The sequence below is a fragment of the Corvus kubaryi genome, unplaced genomic scaffold, assembly GCF_017639235.1.
Source record: "Corvus kubaryi isolate FWS band 111438036 unplaced genomic scaffold, C.kubaryi_AGA036_p1.0 133, whole genome shotgun sequence".
In the NCBI taxonomy this organism is placed as follows: Eukaryota; Metazoa; Chordata; class Aves; order Passeriformes; family Corvidae; genus Corvus; species Corvus kubaryi.
Genome location: NW_024580667.1, coordinates 5,360,321 through 5,382,720, shown reverse-complemented (window position 1 = coordinate 5,382,720; position 22,400 = coordinate 5,360,321). Strand labels below are relative to the sequence as shown.

Below are 22,400 nucleotides of genomic sequence, written 5' to 3'. Positions count from 1 at the left end.
ATGTTATATGTAAAGGTGGTAGAAACATATTTGAAACAGAACAGGGGTCATGATTAAATGGTTAACTTATTTCCTAAATAAACGAGAAAGGAAACAGGGTGCTGCAACCTTTTGCTCTCACTTCCTCATGAGAGAAGACGTAGAGGCTGTCCCAGAGAGAGTGGGGCTGTTGTGCACACACATCTCAGGCAGCCATGGGGAACTGGGTGGAGAATGAAGGACTGTCCATCTTTGTCATTGTAAGTACAATTTTTATTGTGATTTGTGTATAGTAAAAAGTTCTGCAGAAAGCTGTGCTAAGCAGTTCTCACTGTGCCACTGAGAGATGCACCTGATTACGCTGAAACTGGGGCAGCAAGTGCAGGGAAATGCTTCAAGGGAATAATTTTTAAGGAGCTCTCTGGTGTTTCAGTTGCTGTAGGTTTCATTGTTAACTGAGAAATGATCATGTATTAACTTTGATTTGTTAGAAATATTTTAGTTAAACGAAACAAATAACTTTAAAACTCACTTAACTATATGCACTTCAACAGAGAAAGCAGTTAAAACCCCTTCTTGCACTTTTATGAACAAAAGTGTGTGTAACTGAAAGCAAAGTGTCTTGACGGTATAAAATATTTATTAATGTCAGATTCAAGAATTTAGAGCAGAGATTCATGAATCCTTCATTAAGACAACTAGTATTTGAATGGAATTTGTTTACAGCTTTCATAGAGGGGCTGTGAAAATAGGTTAGATTAACTCTGAGCAAGATTTAAAAGTGTGGAAAATCCCAGGTGCATTTACAAGTGCTACGGAGTAAGCAGGGCAGTCCTCCTTGGAGAAAACTGAGTTTATGTTCTAGTGTTTTCTTTTTATCACTTCACAGTGTGATACAAGGGCTATAGGTATACCTATATACATATATGCATATACATATATGTATTGAAAACATAACACCAAAATGTAAGAGCAGTTCATGTATCGTGGCTGCGTGTTGTTAGTAGATGTAAATATTGAGAGGAAGAAAAAGAAGGCATAGAATTTGCATGCTTGTGGTGACTGAAATGTGAGCATCTTTAGTCCAATAACTATTCCTGCTGCTGTGTACTTGTGTATTAACTCGTAATTTAGGAACATAACCCCATAGCTGTGGCACTTCAGTGCTTTGAAAGGGAGTGACAGTGTTTGCTGTCACCTTCAGTGACTTGAGGAAGTTGAAACTACCAAGAGGTGAATTCTGGCTTTTTCTTTTTTTTTTTCCCCCCCACCAGAACTGAAATATTAAAATAATTAAGTAAGAGGCCTTTATTTTGTTCAAATAAGGAATTTGGTTTTTGAACCGCAAAGCTGTAACAAGGTCAGGGAATAGGGAAGGAAACTAACTGAGATACCAGTAAAGAAACCAGATAAAAGGAGAGATCACTGGAAACCTTACCCAAGGGTTCTGCTTTGGCCTCTACATCTTTACTGCACATGAGCAGGCACAGAGCTGTCCAGTGCTTGGCAGAAACAGGAAGACACCATTTCTACTGATGTACCTCAAGCACTTAATCCTGAGATGAGCTTGGTGGGTGTTTTAATGAGGACTGGGGGATTTCCTGAATACTGCCTTACCCTGATGGAAATCCCTTCATTTCCCAGTATTTAGTTACATTTTAAAGTTCTGAAATAATCCCAAGTTTTTTTTCCAATGTCATTTGTGCTAAAGAACTAGCAAAATGTATGGGTTAGGAGGGGCAAGGGACTGTAATGTCACATTTCCTGGGGTATCTCCCTGTTCTCAGACTTTATCTCTGCTTTCATGCACCACTTAGTATACTTAGACTGAGTGTGCAGTGACACAGAGTTGTTTCAAAATGGGATGTGAAATCAGCCAACCAGCTCCAGGAGGGCAAATATCCAGATTCACTATGATCTTTTTGGCCAGATGGAGTTGTAGCTGCCTAAGAGTTAATAAACTCTTTCCCTAAAAAAACCTGCACCACAGGATGTGTTAAATGTGAGAAAATTATCTTCTTGAATTCAGCCTTATGTGTAATTTAGCCCATCTAAATTTAGATCTCAAGCTTCTTTGTCACAGCTTCCAAGTCTTCCTCTCACATAGGTTAATGTGCCTGTGGAGCTGCCATTTGGAAGAGTCCCTAACCTTCAGTGGTATTTGGAGGTTTAATTGGACTCACAGAATTAAACACTTGTAATATGACAGTCCTGACACCACCATGTCTAAACTCCTTGACCTATGAAAATATTTCAGCTGCACATTGCTGTATTTTGCTCTATTGCCACTCCTGTACCCTGTGTTCACATATCAGAGCCCATTTACACCCGAAAGATTTCTATCACCCCTGCTGAAAACTTTATATCCTGCAGTACAGCTCTCTGTGCAAACAGCAGCACAGGGAACTACTGACTCTTACCTGAACTGTGTAAATTCAGATAGATTATTTCTAAGAACAAACTGTAAGCTTCCTGTTTAATTCTCTTTCAGCTTGTGTGGCTGGGCTTGAATGTCTTCCTCTTTTGGTGGTACTATCTTGTGTATGATGTCCCACCAAAATTCTTCTACACCAGAGTGCTCCTTGGCGTAAGTACATTATTATTTTTTCATAGACAGGACACACAGCAGTTTTGAATAGTTTTAGTTGATCAAAACTAGATCTAGTGGCTGGAGCAGCAGGCTCATGTAGGAGTTAGAAGCCACATGCAAACTGAATGCAGACAGATGTCCAGTGTTTCTGAACATAAAGCTGGTGCACAAAATAGAGAGATCTCATTCTAAAGATGTTTTCACTTAACTATTATGCTCCTGATAATTAAAGTAAGCATTAATTGTGGCTGCTTTATTAAGCAAAATATGAATAAAATATTGCCATTGAACTGCTGTGCAATCATTTTCCCTTAAAATTATTTTTCAGAGCATGAATAATTTATAAAGATATTGGCTCTGAAAAGCAATCATCATTCATATATTCATCAAGCATGTGAGTGGTAGTCAAGTAGTGAAGTGATCCTGGATCCTGGGCTACTCCATATAATCCAACTGGTTAATGCAGCATTATGTGTCCTACTACAAACTTGCTTCCAAAGCTACCACGGGTCATGACCAAATGACAGGGAAAATTAACTTGTTCACATATTTTAAAATCCTGATCACAGACATAAAAATAAGCCTAAGCTTCAGATTACAGAGCACAGCATTTTGCCAAAGATTTGCAAAGCCGTGGTTTAATCCTACAAAGCATGAAATCCCATTCTACATATGGCTTCTGGTCTGTGGATCAAATCCTGTCCTTTGCAATCATGGTGCAGTTGCCTTTGAAGTCACAGAGACTTGTGCTTGGATAAGTAGACCCCAAACAGCTGTGGTCTAAAACCTAAAAGGGTCTCCATGCAAGGAGAGCAAACATTATTTTTCCTTCTCTTCATTGCTTTTGGATTAATATGGTCATTATTCCTTCATTTCAAACAGTTCAAAAATCTTAAATAATTCAGGGTGTAAAGACCAATATTAAGGAGACAGATTCCTGAAAGCTGAAGCAATGAATTTTTGTAGACTCCTTTACTGACAGAGAACTTAACCCACTTCCCTTATAAGCTGTCCATCTACCATAACCCCACCAAACTGAAACCACAGACTTTCTTTACAGCCTTGGGACACAAAACCCTACTAATGGCTTAGATTTGCACCTGTGTTTGACTGTTGATTGCCAGAGCTTTTTATACAACCATATTACTTCAAAACCGAAAACAGAAGGTGTCTGTCTGTCTGCAGGAGTGTGTTCTGCCTGCACGTGTGTTTCTGACTTGATCAGAGCATTGTTCCATTGAACACTCACGGTGTTAATGTGAACTCTAGATCTCACACTCTTTACAAGTTGCAATATAATACATAAATGAAGTCTGTGCCCCTCCACGCCCTGAATAATGTCTTAGGTGATGCATTTAATAACAGCATCTCTCTAATTACAGCGTGCTCTGGCTCTTGCAAGGGCCCCTGCAGCCTGCCTGAATTTCAATTGCATGCTGATTCTGCTGCCAGTATGTCGAAACCTGCTCTCCTTCCTCAGAGGATCAAGTGCGGTAAGATGAAGAAAGAATTTCAAAATTTAGAAAGATAATAACCTAAACAGCCTTGCAAATATACCGAGAAACTTTGTCCAACTTCCCCAAATATACCATATTTTGAGGATGTCCTCTTAGAAGGAGCAGATAAGCCTGGAGCTGTGAGCAAGATGGAGGTCTAATGCCCATGGGGTATCTAGAGCTCTGTTGAGTGTTCAGCTTTGAATTAGTCTCCTTTGAGTCCTCCCTTTTTTGCTGCCTCCTGGGCATGGTCCTGCCCTGGATGCAAAGTCTGTCTTTTGGCTGGCAGCAGCTGTTGGTGCTCACCCACATCCACCCTGTTTGTCACTGATGCTACACCAACTTAGGGAAATATTAGCCCCTGTCTAATACTGTCCCTGCCCAGCTCCGTGGGATCCCGCGTGCTCCCACAGATGCACAGGTGGGTTCAGTGCTGCAGTCGGCAGCAAAGAGTCCAGAAGGGCATTTGGGTGCGTTCTGCCAGGAGCATTTATTGCTGCTACATTGTCAAAGGCTGCAGAGGCAAACACCAACATGATCCCAAAACTCACAGTTTTATCTGGGGGCGAGGAAAAGGCCGGACTAGGGAACAGGGTCCAGTGGGGAACTCTGGGGGAATGACGAGGGGGGTAGAGGCTGACAGGCAACAGGGGAATTCAAACTGGGATAGATTAATGTAACAGATCAATGCATCCTGGGAGAAGCCATTTTGGTCACCCTAACATGAAGTGGTTCTTGTGGTACTGGGGACTTGTCTTAACTGAGAACTCTCTGTCCCTTGTAATGTATGTTCACTGGCCACCACACCTGTCTGCTGTCTTTGCATGCTCAGGTTTTAAGGTAAATGTAGCCTTTTATAGACTTTCAAAATGGGACATTTTTTCAGTTGGCTCATAAATTACATTCTTTCTTGTCTGAATTGCATTTCTATCTAGGATGAAATAGTTCACAGGCCTTTTGACTTTTTCTAGCTCCCAAATGCGGATGGGTATACACAGCACTGAGGAACTGACATTAAGAAAAGGACAACTGATTCTAAGTGACAGCTGGAGAGGCTTCCTATGATAGTACTGATTGTATCACACTGCCAAAATCTAAATTTCTGGCTATTACAGCAGAAATAATGCAGACAATGCAGGCCATGGTCCAGTGAAAAAGCAATATTCTCCTCAAGTTCATGAATTGCCTTTCCAAATGTATAATGATTCCTCCTTTCTTTTGGGATGCTTTAACATAAACACGATCAACAAAACCAGTTCCCAGAAGTTGCTTTTCATCTCTAAACCCAGTATAAACTCTTTAATGCAAATGAGACAGCCTGTGGGGGCTGAAAAAGCAGACCAGAAGAGGAAGTGATAAAATAGATGCAGTGTTTCCAGTGTCCTTCATAAGGGAAGAAAGTGGGATATGAAGCAATAAGAAAATAACCAGAGACAAAAGAGGCTGCACTTCCATCTAGTACATACATCCTCACAATGAGTGTGGCTGAATAAATGAGATGTGCCTGCCACATTAAACTCTTAAATTACATTTAGGAGCAAGGCCAGTGCTCTAGGCTTTCTAAGGAATAACACTTAGAAATATAAAGTTGGAACTACATGTCAGGCTTTCAGTCTTTTCCTATACTCCTTCAGATCCTGGGATGCTACAAAAGCAGACAACCAAACCCTCCATGTACGTAAAAGGAAAAAGGATAGTAAATAAAGCTGTAGGGTTAAAGTTGTTATTCCCCTGCCCTAAGGAATACTGCAGCTAGTATCAGCCAAAATTCAGAGCTGACTCCTCTGGCTGCAGAAGTCAATAATGAACATAAATTTAGAAAGAATTAATGTTGCTATGGATGAATGCAACTGGAAAATAATTATGAGTTCTTGATCATACAAGGCATTTTTGAGATTTCGCAGGGTCTTCTGAAGTCAAAGTGGTGAAAGAGCTCAAGATACATATGCAGACACTACTGGAAGGCTAAAACCTGGTTTTGAGGTGTTGAGAATTGTACTCCAGCTGGGACTTTATGCTACTTGTAGATTGCTTCTCTCCTAATATCTGTAGTTTAACTTTTCTAACCCAGACCTTGGGGAAGCTGTCCCTCTTGGTATTCTAGCTACAGAATCAGTCCTTCTGCCTTGGGCACAGTGGTAGAGTCACTCAGGCTACACCCAGCATCAAAGTGAGTCCCAGACAGGGAGACACAGTTCCACTCCTGCTGCCTGCTGGCAGCACACTCTCCTGCTGACAGCTGGGAGTGAGGAAGCAAAGGGCTCTGAGGGTGAGCAAGGAGGGCAGGGAGTGGCATAAAACAGGACTCTGGTGTTTGTTTAGCTTCAGTTGCTTTTCTGCAGTAAAGCTACACCTCAGGAAGGATGTAATTTTAGGTCTTAAGCAAAACACACACAGTCCAGTGAGCCACTGGCAGCCGTAGCACGGTGGTGGCCTTAGCACAGGGGCACAGGTGCTTGTGCTTGCTGTGCTGTTGTCTCTAATTAGCTGTGTTCTGGAGGTAACAGCTGTGAGGGTCTATAAGAAAGATCATTTAAATGTCAAATAACTTATTGGAAGAGTGGTGACCTTCCCAACATTGTCATTGGGGTCAAGAAGAGGAAAGAATTGTTCCAACACAGTGTTCAACAGGAATGTACTGAAAAATCTTGCGCTCTCCATCCTGCCACCCAGAAATCATATGTTACAAAGTTATTTGGTTTTAATTGAAAGAATAGCTGTGCTGTCTTTGTGTGCCCATCACTGCTGTATTTATCACTGTTGTTAATGAGCCTCACGACTGAAGGCAGCAGGAGCCCTCTGCCATTGCTTGGCCTCCGCTTCTTACACAGATCAAGGTGGCTTTTGCCAGGGAGTCAAGCACTGCCTCACTGTGCTACATTTTATTCTACAATCTTTTTTACTGTCTCTCAATAGATGTGATACAAAAAGGCCAAATTTCTCCTGGTTGTTGTTGTGGTCTGAAGTCATTGTGGCAGCCCCAGAGTGTTTGCCTCTTCTGAGGAAATATTTGTGGTAGTTTGCACAGTGTTTTCTTCCCTTATCCACTCAGGAAACGCAATGTAAACATACAACACATGACAGTCATGCCTTCTACTGTGTGGAGACAGCAAACGGCAGCTTTACAGGAACTTAAAGTCCTAGGAAAACTTCCAGTGATGGCAGCACAATTCAGATGGGGCCTGTTAGGAACTTCTCATCATTAGTAATGAAAATATCATTCTGTTTTTCTTGAGAACCAATTTCTTTGGTTTGTATCTGCAGAGATTTTTGCTGTTTCTTTTTGGGTAACACCAAAACCAAGTTGTAAGTGAATGCCTGGGAAATATACCCTGTATTTTGGGGAAGGTATGCCTTCATATCACCGCCATAGGTGACTAACACATTTGGGGTGGGAGCTCCCTGAGACAGTTACACCCAAACTTTGCAGCCTGTTTCTAGATTGTGAACCACAATAGGAGCCTGATGCTACCAAAGCAGTCACTCTGACATGTCAGACTGTGCTCCCTCCTTCTGTATGTAATGCGCAATTTAAAACAGATAAAATGCATTCCTTTGTCCTACTGGATGTTAAATTTTTTCTCATTATCAAATACTTTGTTTCAGTGGGACACATTAAAACATCATATGTAATTCCTGTTTTCTGAAAGACAGGAGACAGCCATACCTATATGTCTATATTTAGGAATTCTAGATCTTTCCTAGCAATGCCAGCAATTGTTGTGCTCAGTGCCTTTGTTTTTGTCCCTGCATTTAAAAAGTGTGCATAGACAACACAAATAGTCTTCAGATATCTTTTTTCTTCAAACCCAAAGTGCTGCTCCACCCGTATCAGACGACAGCTGGACAGAAACCTCACCTTTCACAAAATGGTGGCCTGGATGATCGCCCTTCACACTGGTTGGTACTCTAATGTTTCTTTGTTTATTGCTTTCTTCGGTATTTACATGGAATACAGGTGAGATTCAAGTTATTAAGGATATGGGAAGAAGCCTGATTTCATTAAAGGAGTCAGCATGTGCCAAGGCTTAAATCAGCTTCCAAACATGTGCCAACTGGCAGAGAGCAAAAGATTAAACCAGAAAAAACACTTTTATTTTGAACCGTCAGTACCATTTATGACAGTTTAATAAAGGGTGTTTAGTAGTGCCCTGAGAACCAGATACCCTGGATTTAATTCTTGTTTAGACTTATTTCTTATCTGGCATGTCTGAAACAAATAATAGACATTATTTTTAAAAAGGGATATAAAAAACTTGGACCTGTTTTGAAGGTAAGTATCTGCTTATAGAAGGTGGTTCAAATTTCGAAAAGCACTGTACAGCTTTACCCTGCAAAAACTTGTAGTGGAATTAGTGTGAACCCCTCAGCTGGTTTAGATTTTTGGATGCATTCAGCTCAGCAAGAATATTACAAATGATTGTTAGCAAAACTGCAAAACAAAGCAGCACTAACAAATGTGACCCCAAAGAAATCCAGATTCACTTCTCAGCTCTTCTACAGCAGTCCTGGATGAGAATGATCATGACAAGTAATTTAAGCCATTCCATGCTTCAGTTTCCCATTTGTTAGGGTACTACTGCTGGAATTGTTGAAAGCCTTTGTTGAACAAAAATATGCTGGAAATTTCCCTTTACTTCTTTCCCTCCACCATCCAAAAACTGTAAAAGTCAGGTGTCAAAACTTTAATAGTAAAACACATCAGTGATTTGAAATTGTGATGAAGAGGGCAAGAGCAGCAAAGCTCTTAAGCTGCAGTTGACAAATGTGACAAAGTTTCAAATGTTACCCAAAACCACCAAGTACTTGTGGTCAGTGCTGATTATTCCTTTCCTGTCACTCCTAGCAATTCACACCATTGCACACTTATTCAACGTCGAGTGGAGTGTGCAAGCTCGTGTGGAAGAGAAAGGCACTCTGGCTGCTGTGCTTTCTGGCCTTGGAGACAAACCAAATGAAAGCTATGTCAACTTTTTTAGACAAACTATTGGGGTAAGTGACATCAGACTCTGAAGAGTCATATTAGACCATTTGAGCAGAGTGCCTCTGGGTTTGGGTTTGGGGCATCTTGCAGAAAAACCTTGTAGAATCCATTCTTCTATATTTGCCAGTCACATAGTTGCTGAACTTTGGTAGTACTTTAAACTTTTTCACCTGAGGATTGCAAAGTAGTTTTAAAACATTATATAAAAACACACCTTGTAAAGCAGTGTTCTGACTTAGACAGACATGGCACTCAGAAAGGTGCACAGAAATCAAGACTAAAGTTTTGAAGCTGGACAGCTTAAGCTCTGGTCAATGGGGAAAAAGAAAAGAAGGGACTTCCTTACTCCTCAGAAGAGCACTGAGCATCCAAACTCTGCATGAGTTATGAATCCCACTGCTGTGCAACACCAGAGAAAATGGAGAGTTTTCATTTAGCTCCCAAAATATGAATGTAGGACTCCAGTTCTTAACACCAGAGCTGTGCAAATGTATTCATCTTCCCCAAACGTGTCCTGCTGAGCCATGGCAGAGTAAGAAACCATGTTTGGTGTGTTAATTCATGAAAAGCCCTTTCTCTCTACTTCCAATTACCTTAGTAAAGGTAAATCTGCAGTGCAACAAAAATGAAGTGGGATTTTGGCATCAGATGACTTAAAGATTTATAACAAGGTAAAGGATTTGGTGAGTGGTGGTTCAACTGGCTCTGCTTTGGTGCAACCGCTTCCTTAGACCAACGTGTGCAATTATTTCACAGAACCCCATTGGGGGCCTATATGTGGCTTTCACATACTTGGCTGGCATCACTGGGGTTGTCATCACACTGGCTCTCATCCTCATCATCACCTCATCCACCAAAACTATCCGGAGGTCATATTTTGAAGTCTTTTGGTACACCCACCATCTCTTTGTCATCTTCTTTATTGGCCTCGTCATCCACGGTGCTGGGTAAGTATTTGCATGTATCACTAAATATCTGATAACTACTGAATCTTTACTTAAAGCCCCCTGCACACATGAGTATAGGGACTTCTGTCACTGAGCAGTGATTGTTTTTGCTGGGAGTGATGGGCCAATACAGGCTCTGAGAGTCAAGAGGCTTTCACTGATATGTGCAACAAGATGTCCACATGCAGGAGGTTTTATGTGACTCTGACACACCTAAGTTCTCTGGCACTCAACTTCTTCTGATATCTTAATTGTAAAGCTCTTTTCCAAGGTTTCTCTTTCTATTTGTTTCTTTACCTTTCTCTCCTAAAAGGAATTGCATCACACACGTGTGTAAGAGGATCTCAGTATAAAAACTACATGGAGTCTAGAAAACTCTAGTAATATAGATTTATGTTTCAGGTTTGGATGAAATTCTAATATCAGCAGCATTTAAGAATAGATTTTTAGCTGTTTCCACTTGGATATAGGCATTTGTAAGGTTTTCTAACTTTCAAATGCCAAACAAATTTTTCTGCTGTTGCTTCATTCCATATCTTCTTCTGAAAGAGCTGAAAAGGCTAATGAAACAGTTTTAGCTCTACAAACACAATTTTATCACTTAGAAAAGTGAACTTTAGATCCACTTCATAAAACCGAAGACCAGATGAATAAAGGAAAAAGACTCAAGTATCCAAGCTACATTGCAATAGTTCATAATTACACTACATTGTCCATTTTAAAGGAAATTTTTCATGCAATAGAAAGTGTGCTTTAAAAATGCCCAGCAAAAATGGCTATTCAAAACCACTTCCTTTCAGTCCATTAGTGCCATAAAAAAGACAGAAATGAGAATAAAACAGGAAGAACAAAAATAGAAGGCAGATCGGAATCACCCCCAGCATATTTGTCCATTCCAATTTTCATAACAAGGAGAGGGTTTGAGCAAAACCTGTGGAAGGAAAAAAGCAAGAGGTTCATGTTTTCTGAAGCAAATATTGTATAGTTACTGACACAATATCCAAACTTGCCAGTAGTTACTGCACAATGCTATCAGAAAGCAAGTATTGCTCTTCCTAGAGGTCAGTGAAGGGCATGTATTTCATAAAAGTTGACTTCATTTACTTTGATGTTCACTGTACTCCCACCATTTTAATTGTACTGGAATGAAAAGGCAAGAGTTTGAGCAGCAGTGGTTGTCAGCGAAGTTCAGCTATCCTTTGGAAGCAGATAAACATAGGAATATTCTCATCTGTAGAGGGAAGGATGCTTTCTGGCTGTGAACTCAGTGACCTCACTTATTTGGCCTTAAAGGCAATAATGACATTTTGAGTTCAGAGAAAATACACTGAGAAATATGAGATGAACTTGTTACACTCATGGAAGGCATCTCAGGTGTGCAAAGATGGGTATCATGGAATGAGTATGACCTGACAATCTCAAAGTAACATGTTAGGAAGAGGCATAAATGCAGGTTTGTCTCAGGGGAGAGAAGGCTCTCACACATCTGTATCTATACAAACACACATCTGTGTATACACAGAAAGCTGAGCCAAAGGTTATTGATAGCATCAAAGGGGCAGATTCAAGAAAGATGGAGAGGGACTATCTACAAGGGAACAGGGGGGAATGGCTTCAAACTGAGAGTAGGTTTAGATCAGATATTAGGAAGAAATTCTTTACTGTGAGGGTGATGAGGCACTGGAACAGGTTGCCCAGTGAAGTTGTGGATGCTCCATCCCTGGTAGTGTTCAAGGCCAGTTTCATGGGGCTCTGAGCATCCCGGTCTAGTGGAAGATGTACCTGCCCATGGCAGGGGGGCTGGAACCGGATGATCTTTAAGGTCCCTTCCAACCAAAGTCAATCTTTGATTTGATTTGATTTTTTGCCTGTACAATAATTCTTGTCTGTTACAAGCTGTTACAGCACTTTCGTAACACTGATGGTTTTTGTGCATGAGCTGTGTCACAGACAAATGTCCCAAATTTCCAATCATAGTAAATGTAAAGAGAGAGTACAGAGGTGCAGTTCACTCTGTTTTTAAGTTAAAGAAAAACTTTCAGCCAAAGAAGAAGTAATTATAATGTTATACTGCTGAGAGCTTAATTACAGTACTAGAAAGAGCATCTACACTGACTAATAAGGGGAAATAAGCTTTTCTTTTCTCTTGTACAGGGTACTGACATTGTCAAACCTTGAACAGACCATAGGGCAAGGCAAAAAAACCCCCAGGGCCTCTTTCCCTTAAGCAATGGGGTGGGCAGTGGAGGAAATGGACTCCTCCTGTTCCCATAACTCATCCCAGAGGCGGCTCAGCTGAGCCCCTTGTCATTAGTGGGGAAGTGAACTGTAACTGCTGACATTCCTGCAAATTGCAACTCGTGATGCCCCGGGACAGTCTCACTGCTTCCCTTTATTTTTCAGACAGGATATTAATCAAACATTTAATGAAGAAGAGGTTCATTAGTAATATTTATGAGCAATATGTTATCTCTCAACACTATGCAGAGGTTTTCTAATAGTCATCTGAAAAATCTGTCGCATGGAGCTAGGTATGCATATGGCTTAGATACCATGGGGGGTTTTTTGAAATATCAGAAATGTAGTCTAGTCCACAGAAACTGAGCTACAAAAGCAGAAAGAGAAGTCGTGGGGAGAAGATATCACAGAACCATATTGGCATGAAACTGAACAGCCTGATCAGAAGCAGACTGTTTCTAGGGAAAATTCAGCAGATCGTAACCTGAATTCTTCTACTAAGATCCTGAGGTTGACAGAACTCCAGAGAGAGGCAGGAAATAGTGAACAAGACCCTTGAAACTGAAACTACCTCTCGGCACCAGGTCTGCCACTGGAAATAAATCTGCATTGGATCAGTCAGGATTCTTTATAAGAAAACAAACCACAACAACCAAAAAAAAAAAACCCAACCAAAAAACCCCAACCAAGTAAGAATTTAGAGGCCAGGTAATCAGCTGATGCAAGCTGGTATAGCTGCAATAGCTGCTTTGTGTCAAAAGCATCTGTGTTCATTCATACCACCTGAAAAGATGCTCCACAGCATTAGAGGAAGGGCCAAAGGAAGAATGTATGTTGGAAAGGGATCTCCAAATTTCTGAAATAAACAGCAGAAAAAATCTTTTCAGTGGTCAATAGGAAATTGATTACTTGTCCATTCCAGGTTTTGGTTTTTGGTGGTTTTGTTTGGTGTTTGTTTGGTTTTTTTTTTGGTCGAGGTTTTTTTTTAATTGAAGAAAAAGGCAGGATAACTCAGAAAAGATTGAAGCTTTCTAATTGTGACCACATCCTGAAAGTGGTAATGGATGTAACTCTCAGTTCCTCGCCTAATCTTGAAATGAGGATTTTATCCCACAAACTTCCCTCCCCATTTTTATTTCTTTCATGGTAACTTTGTGGGTGGATTAAAGCGGTAAAGCTGCATGAAAGCTGTAGCACTGCAGAAGCTGACAACTCCATATAAGCAGAGTAGTACATAAATAGAATAACAATAAGGAACAGATACTTTCATTTTAATTTCATTGCCTTAATGATCTTTACTTTTTTTCCAGTCGTATTGTACGGGGACAGACAGCTGAAAGTCTGGCTGAACATAACCCAGAGATTTGCTACAAGAACTTCAGTCACTGGGGGAAGAATGGGGCTTGCCCAATCCCCCAGTTTTCAGGGAATCCTCCTATGGTAAGAAAACAGCTGTCTTGAGTGTAAATCCAATTGAAAATGTTTACAGTTTGCTCTTCTTTTTCTTAAATAATACATGCAATTGCAGAGAAAAACAGCCATGTAACCCTCAGCACTCTTCAGTGGCAGCTTTCTTTACATGTAGCAATAGATTTTGACACAATGGATTATAACCAGAAATGGACTCCAGACGGAGAGCACACTTTCAGTGTGCTGTAAAATAAACACAATTAACAGATAAAGCAAAAGAGCAATTGGTATCTGAGAAATGCTTATCCAAAAAGTAAACTGCTCTGGGGATATCTAAAAGTTCTATAATTCTCATAATAAGTAGTTTAACATTATTAATGGACTGATGATCATTAACAGAAAATAACACCCTGGAAATGTGAAATTGAAGCTTCAGTTTTTATTGACTAACTAGGCTGGTTTTTCTTTCACATTTCAGACTGATCTGTTAACAAAACCCACATCTTTTACTGCAGTAATACAGACCTGAGTCAATAATAAATTAAGAATTTTACTCCACATTTCACTTATTTACATTCACTTTTAGATAGAGACAAAATTGTTTACAGGAAAATACCTTGTTGTAACTCTAGTAGAAACTTAAAGTCCAGCTGCAACTCTCAATGGAGAAAGAAATTCCCTCTCTGACCAGAATTTTGAAGGTGTCATGTATCTTAAGGATTCCCTCATCTGATTAATAAAGAACATGGATTACTTGAGCTTCGCCTCTGCTTATAGATTTTCCAGGATTTGATTTGATCTAAGTTGCCATGTCGTCTAGCAGAAGATGTCCCTGTCCACAGCAGGGGGGGTTGGAACTAGATGATCTTTGAGATACCTTCCAACCCAAACCTTTCCATGATTCTATGATCTTCATCACCTGACTTATTCTCTTCTGCCTACAGACGTGGAAGTGGGTGGTAGGTCCCATGTTTCTGTACCTGTGTGAGCGGCTGGTGCGGTTTTGGAGGTCACAGCAGAAGGTTGTTATCACAAAGGTAAGTGCTGATGCTACACTTAATACCAAGCAAAGCATCACCTTCTTTCCCAAAGGGTGCAGCAAAGCCAGAGGTTCCTACACAACAAAGTTATCAGTGAAAGGAATGTTCTGACATCTGAAAGTAGCCTCTAAAGATGAGCAAGAGGAGGAAGTTAGCTAAGGCACAGGACTGAATCTTAGGAAAGAAATGAATTTTCTTTGTATTGGGTGAAAAATTCCACAATGCAGAAATTTCACAGACCTGAGACTAATTTAAGGCCCAGAACCAATGACCCCTGAAAATGAGTTAGAGGATGTTTATTTTACTCATCCAAATCTAACGTGGAGCTTCCATTCTCCATGGTGTGTTCTGAAATTCTGACAGCCGAATTAGCACAGCACTAACTTCAGACATATGAAAACTATCCTGGCCTTTCCCAGTGTAATTTCCTCACACGGCACTGTGCTCCATCCTAGGACACACCCTGTTCAAATCACGGCAGCGTTTGGAGGATGATATCAGATGTCTCTACCACGCTCTGTAATGGTGCTGACACATTGGAAGGCTCCTAAATATTAGTGTGCTTTTGGTAATTTTACCAAAATATCCTGTGATATTCTACACTATATTTCTGTGGTGTCTATTTAGTGCCCTGTTGGCAGAAAATTTCCTTCACAATCCTAAACACCACTATTAATACCTAAATTATCAGACAGGGAGACTTGATTCTCCCTCTTGCAAATCTCTTTTGAAAAATGAAAATAATTTTGGCAGAAAACTTTAGGATTAAAAATTACAGTGACAGAATTACTGGTCTTGCTTCTATAATATTGTTTTTATTTATTCTTGGCTAAAGAATAGCCAAGGTCCCACCCAACTATAACCAGAAAACATCTGTTTTCAGTGGTACTACCTATCTGTGTGCCTATCTGTGGGATAGCCCTACGTTTTTGCCCCTATGTTTATAGTCAGGTCCATTAACACTGTGCTCTGTGCCATGTGTAAGGTCCAGCTGGAATTAACAGTGTGCACACATGGATCTGGTGATGTGTTACAAGATGTGCCAGCCTGGCCTGTTCCCTTTGGAGTGACTGAAGTGTGGTGTGAAAAAATACTTCAGCCGAAACATCAGCATTCTCTTCAGGCTTTCATCTGCCTGTCAGGTGCTGTTCCTCCCTCTCAGTTCTGCTAGGAAGAAAATTTTACCAGCTTTCCTTGCTCTCATAGCAGAGGATGATGTTAGTGATGGTGGATATAGATACATCAGTGAGATACACCAGTGATTAGTGAAAACAGACGTTTTCTTTTCCCTTTTTTCCCCCCTTGCCTTTCTCACTGTAGGTGGTCATTCATCCCTTCAAGACAATTGAGCTCCAGATGATGAAAAAGGGCTTCAAGATGGAGGTTGGACAATACATTTTTGTCAAATGTCCAGCAGTGTCTAAACTGGAATGGCATCCATTTACATTGACTTCTGCTCCAGAAGAGGATTACTTCAGCATTCATGTCCGTATCGTAGGAGACTGGACAGAGGGCTTGTTCAATGCCTGTGGGTGTGATAAACAAGAATTCCAGGAGGCATGGAAGTTACCCAAGTAGGTACAAAGAGTCTCCATGGTAAAGTCAACAAACACCTATGACAGTTTAAATTTTGCTCAACCAATTTGATGGCACCAGTGATACAAACCTTAAATGGTGACACAGATTTGGGTCTTTACAGCTCTTTCTATCAACTCTTTGCCTCTTTACAGCTTTTTCTATCAACTCCACCTCTCCTTTTGCTGACTAGTATTCAGTCCAAATATGCATTGCAGCAGACAAATCCCTTTTTTACTGGTATTTTACATGGTGTTAATAAATATTCACTATTGATTTAATAAGCATACTTTCAATTCCAGGATAGCTGTGGATGGCCCCTTTGGAACAGCAAGTGAGGACGTGTTCAGTTATGAAACTGTGATGCTGGTTGGAGCTGGAATAGGGGTCACCCCCTTTGCATCTGTTCTCAAGTCTGTCTGGTACAAATACTGCCATGATGCCACCAACCTAAAGCTCAAGAAGGTATTGTGTCCTCTTTCCCAGAACCCCTGCAGCTGTTCAAGGTCCAAGGGCCTAAATCAAAGCAGGCACTGCAAAGGTGATCTGGCTCCAGGCATGCATGAGTCCTAAAAGAAAGAAGAGTCCATTTGCCTCTCAAGGTTAGCAGGAGGAAAGCAGGAGGATCTAAAGCAAAAACATAACGAAAGGAGAAATAGCCTACAAGCCAAATTACACACGCTAATCCTGACTGTGGCCCTGGGGATTTCCAGTTGCAGTGGAAATAGTGTTCATCTACTTGAGAAACACAAAGTTCAAGGTGCTAATACAGCCTGGGCAAATATTGCATTCCTTCTGCCAGCACAGAGAGAAAGGCTTCTCATCAGTGGAAGAGCAATGGAAGCATCCTCCTCTCCCCTCCTGCCCCTGGAAACTCCCTGTGCAGAGATGTGGGGTCACACTTTGCAGTTATGGTCAAATTCAGGGAACAGAACTGGTTTTGTTACCTACTTTATCTTGCCTGCCAGCAGACAGAAAGCGAGTTCACTTCTAGATCATTTATTTATGTCCTAACAAGCTGTTTTACAAGGAGGTAAGTGGGGAAATATTGCAAACTAAAAATGTGAAGATAAATAGAAAGATATTTCCTTGTTCTTGCAGTCAGTCATTCAGCTTTATAACCCTCCCAGCATCAAAATTCCTGAGTAGCTTCAATACCATCCTATCCATCTACTGAAGTGTTCAGAACATTTTCTACAAGAACTCTATAATCCTCATTCTGTCAGCATACATAAACTCGGGAAACATAAGTGCCTGTGTCCCCTGACAGTTTATTCTTGTCTCTTCCAGATTTATTTTTACTGGCTTTGCAGGGACACTCATGCCTTTGAATGGTTTGCTGATCTCTTGCAATCTCTGGAGGCTCAAATGCAGGAGAGGAATAACGCAGACTTTCTGAGCTATAACATCTACCTTACAGGCTGGGATGAAACTCAGGTAACCACACGGTGCAGGATATCACTGCCATAAAACTGGAGTTAATGCTAGCAAATCTGTTTTCATAACTATTCAAATGATATTTTATCCTGGGCATCCATCTGGCTCTCAGAGTTTTGAATGCAGACAGGTGTTATCCATCAGAAGTTACGTGGGATCCGCTGTTCATGTGCACTGACTTCCTTTCTGCTTTACTCTGGCTGTGCTCTGTGGGAGGCAGGCTTTGTTCACAGGAGCAACCTCAGCTGCCCATGCACATGTCTCTAAAACAGTTGGTGCTGCCTAAAGCATGTAATTAAGAGCTTTAGGGAGCAGGGAAGCCAATGCACAAAGTTTGAGCAATAGCAGCATATTTGTTTCAGGACTCATGAGTTCTCTGTCTGGTTCTGTGCTGGCCAGTTGCTGTGGGTGCGCAGAGGAGCAGACACTTGAGAATGTGTGATTGAGTCAGGAAAGGCTCTCACTCTGTTACTTTTAGTGATGTTTTATACCACTTTTCTCTCACCATTGCAAAATTCACCATGTGCCCAAAGTGCTGTAGCTCAGCTAGGGACAGGGAGGGGGAGCAGCAAGGAAGCTATCACATATGCAACATCAAAAAAGCAGAAAGCAAAGAAGAAAAGTCCCACAATTTTTCCTTAGGGATAAAGTTACCTGTAACTTTTTTTTGTCTCATGCAAAAGGGCTGCAGAACTCTGCAAGGCCTGAATTTATGCCTTTAACCACATCTTCTCTTTCTGGCTTTACTTGACTTAGCTGGTCTACCTGGAAGTTACACAGGCAAGACCTGCTGATATGGATCAAACCTCCCAGAGAACAAACTGGCAGGACTTAATTATGGTCAAGGAAGTAGTGTTATTGTATCTGAAAGGAAAGGGTTTTTTTCAATTTGCAGCCCTATTTTGGAGTTCTTAGACTAAACCAGTTCATTGCAAAAAACTCCCACAATTAATTGCTGGGTTCAATGTTTCGTAGCTTTAACTCTTGAGGTCACCCAGTGTGGAGAGAAGGAAGGGGTAGACACTGATGGTCAGGATTTTATCAATCTTAGCTTTCCTTGCAAAACACCGTAAATTCCACAATCTCATCAGGGAAACAATTCAATGAGTATTGACCTCATTATTATTTTTTAACAAGAACACAATGCTGCTGTATTTAACTGTCCTTTGTGCTTCTTTTCCCACAGGCCACTCACTTCGTAGTGCATCATGAAGAAGAGAAGGATGTGATTACAGGACTGAAACAGAAAACCTTGTATGGAAGACCTAACTGGGAAAATGAGTTCAAAACGATTGCAGGGAAGCATCCTGGGTAAACCTGTGCAAATTTATAGTGTCTGTGGACTTCCTGTATTTAATGGTTGTACAGCACAATCTTGTTCCTTTAGCTGATAAAATTTGAGGAGCATTTTTTTTTCTACCTACCTCCAGGTGTCTTCTATTCTTTTTTTGGCCATGGACATGATCTATGATCTTGACCAAATTTTTTTGACCTACAATTTTTTAAAAAATCGTTTCTTTTTCACAAGATACTTCTTGGAGTGTCTAATTACTAGCAGAATATTTAGAAAAAACTAACCCTAACCTTCCAGCTGAAGTAGATAGGAATACCCAAAACCACTTTTTACCTCTAAAAACCAAATCTGAATATGGATGACCTTTAGCTAACCACCCAAAATTTGTAGGAAAAACCAGAACAGCTCCTCTCAAGAATTTGTGCCATAAGCTGTTTGAAGCTCTATTTCTTTGCTTCAGTGGGGTCAATAAACTTTTCTTCACTGACTTAGGCTGAGATTTAGCCCAGCATTTATTTTAGAAGCAGCAATAAGTTTTAAGGGGTTATAAGGTTTAAGGGGTAGACATCCAGTTCTACTTCAGTTCCTGTAATTGTGAAAAAAACTTTCATCTATAGAACATAAAAATTATTTATATGGAGAATATCCAGCTGCTCCGTGCCTAGTTTCTGACCCTATTTTCATTTTCTTAACAGCTCCAGAATAGGTGTTTTTCTCTGTGGCCCTGAGGGCCTGGCTGACACACTCAACAAGCAGAGCATCAGCAACTCAGAAGCTGACCCACGAGGAGTACACTTCATTTTTAACAAAGAAAATTTCTAGCTCCCAAGCACGTGGGAGTCGTTAAATGCAAGGTCTAAAGACTGACTCTGTCTATTTGGAGTCTGGGAAGGACAGCCCAGCTCGTAAATTTCAGCTACACTTAACGCAAGTCCCTTTGCTTCTTGGGAATTATTTTGGCTCTGTGGTAGAGTAAAAGAGTCAAGTTTTACCTTAGGGAAGTTTTCACTGCCCTTTGTGTGCTGGCTATTTAGTAGAAATCTGTTTTCTTTGTCTGTGTGAGGGGATTTACCCTCAATTAACTGCCTTTATCCTCCTATTATTCACCATGACTGCTAAGAGTGGAGGCTGCCGTGTGCTTTGGGGACCCAATTCACACTCATAAAGCTTAGTGCTATTAAACAATAAAGCATTCTAGCATAAAGCTTGCTATTAGGAGACAGCTTATCCTGGCTGCAGCCAGCCCCTGGAACAAGGGAAGTTGGAAAAGGGTGACTGGGAAAGTCAGTTCCTTACAAGAGGAAAACTCCTTTGAGCACCAGCACCTTCCAGGCTTCCAACATAAGCCTCAAACTTCCTCTGCAAGAGAGAACTGCAACATGCAGCTGAGAAGAAGTTGCTTCTCCTCGGGAAAGTGGAGAACTGAAAAGGAACCCCCTGGGCTTCCGAGAGCCACCCCAGCTGCAGAGGGAGGGCAAGGACGGATTCAATCCAAGTCCCGCACCTGGCGTGTGAGTCATTGCTCGGCTGCTTTGAACACCCTCGGTTTCACATCTTCAGGCACACGGTGGAGCGGGGATCCATACAAGAAGAGGTTTTGTGTTTTCAAGATTGCCATTTCTTACTTTCAAGGCTGAAACAAGCTGTTGCTGAATGATTTAACGGGTATTTTCTGAAGCACTTGTAAATGCAAGCAGTGCCTTTGGCCCTATTGCTCAGCTGCTCCTCTTTGATGCTGAAACAGGCTCTGAGAAAGCAATGGTCAATTTATTCACAGTTATGAAACAGCTGTGAGTAAAGTTTCTCATGTGCACAAGACTCCCATACACAGCACAGGGCTTCCGTCTGTACACTACAGGTAGCAGGTTCTCAAAAACAAACAGAAAAAGGGAACAAAAACTTTTAATACTGGCAAGAGGGAGTAAAAAAGTATTAAAAGCAGCAGCATAGGGAAAAAAATTGAAAATGCAAGTGCAAAAAGCCTTGAAAAAGACACAGTTTAGTATACCATGTCTCCTGTTTGTCCCAGCTGCCTGCTTAGTGACTTTTAAACTCCACAGCCAAGCCCTGCATTAGCTCCTGCACAGCACAAGACATTCTTGGCAGGTTTTTGCAGCCACAGAAGAAAGGCTGATTCTCCTTCTGCAATTTCAGGCAAGCTTGTGCAGCCATCTGTTTGCATGCAGCATATTTTACACCTCAGCTTGCCAGACAGGATGTGTTCTCCCTTTAGAGCATTTTAAAATGTTATCCAGGCTCTGAATGCTACTTCAGAAAGCCTACCAGTTCCTATTTATTAATATCAGTTATCGACGAATGTTGGCAAAGATCAACTCTTGGTGGGAATTTTACAGTTCTTTCCCTCAGAATGGCCATATTCAAATCCAAGTAATTCTGTCTGAAACACACCTATTAAGTCAGAATGGAACATATGTATAGTCAAAAAAACTTCTGTGGAGTGAAAAATATCGCTACTGAAATATATTAAGGGTCTCATCCTGTGCAAAGAGCACTGAAATATTTGCCCTTGATTTTAATGGAATTGTGATCAGGCTTTTATAATCGTAGAAAGTGGGCAAAGAGGAATTGCAAGAGGTCACATGGAGACAGCATGTTTATCATAAGAGTGTTGGAGGAGTGTATTTTAACTCACCATTAATTTTCTAAATATTGCCATGTTTATTCTTAAAACAACAGGGATCTTACATTAGTCAGTTGCAGTGACGTTCTCTGACCAGCTGCAAACTTGTACCAGGGCTTGTCACCTTGAACTCAGAGAATGTAATTCTGTGTTTATTAATAAATCATTGTCTTCCTAAAACATATGAAAGAATAAGTGAGAGTCTTTCAGTTTCTTTCAAAAGTTTGTTATATTAAATCCTGCTAAAATAGCAAGCCATGCATAATCAGTCATGATCTGAATATGAATATTTTCTTAAATCTAGGGTGCAAGAGCACAACAGACAGCACTGAAATACAAATATAAGAAACAAACTAGTTTGAGTCCTAAGGGTAGTGGGCTACAGGTGAGCTGCAAGGACAGTCCTTTTTTGTGGCCAAATGCCACTGCTTGCAATCTGACCATTGCTATCAGCTTGGCTTTTGGCTGAAAAATTCCTGCTTCTGTGTATTTGGGGGTTTTCTCTCAGAGATGGGGAAAGGGTCACTTTCACAATAAACTGGTACTTTTGCTGTCAAGTTGCTGATTCCAAAGGGCTGCCCTGGAAAGAAGGGGTGGCCTCTCACCTTTGTTTGAGGCACTACACATGGTACTCAGCAGCTTTGTCAAGGCTATCAGGCACCAGGACCCTGCTGCAGTAGCACCAGCAAGGTTTTCTAAAAGTCAGGGCTGTCTCAGACTTGCTCTGTGAACCACTGAGAGAAGCAGCACAAGAGGGGTGGCACTGGAT

At 41.0% G+C, this 22,400-nt stretch overlaps 1 protein-coding gene across 1 annotated transcript; it reads left to right on the top strand.

Moving 5' to 3' along the window:
• Positions 1–132: 132 nt before the first annotated feature.
• LOC121668014 (cytochrome b-245 heavy chain) lies at positions 133–22,188 on the top strand. Its single transcript, XM_042035389.1, has 13 exons — positions 133–239; positions 2,471–2,566; positions 3,952–4,062; positions 7,881–7,965; positions 8,912–9,057; positions 9,806–9,996; positions 13,545–13,674; positions 14,589–14,681; positions 16,005–16,258; positions 16,562–16,724; positions 17,550–17,696; positions 18,883–19,007; positions 19,686–22,188. The coding sequence occupies exons 1-13, from the start codon at positions 195–197 to the stop codon at positions 19,810–19,812; spliced, it is 1,713 nt and encodes a 570-aa protein (XP_041891323.1). The 5' UTR covers positions 133–194; the 3' UTR covers positions 19,813–22,188.
• Positions 22,189–22,400: the final 212 nt, after the last annotated feature.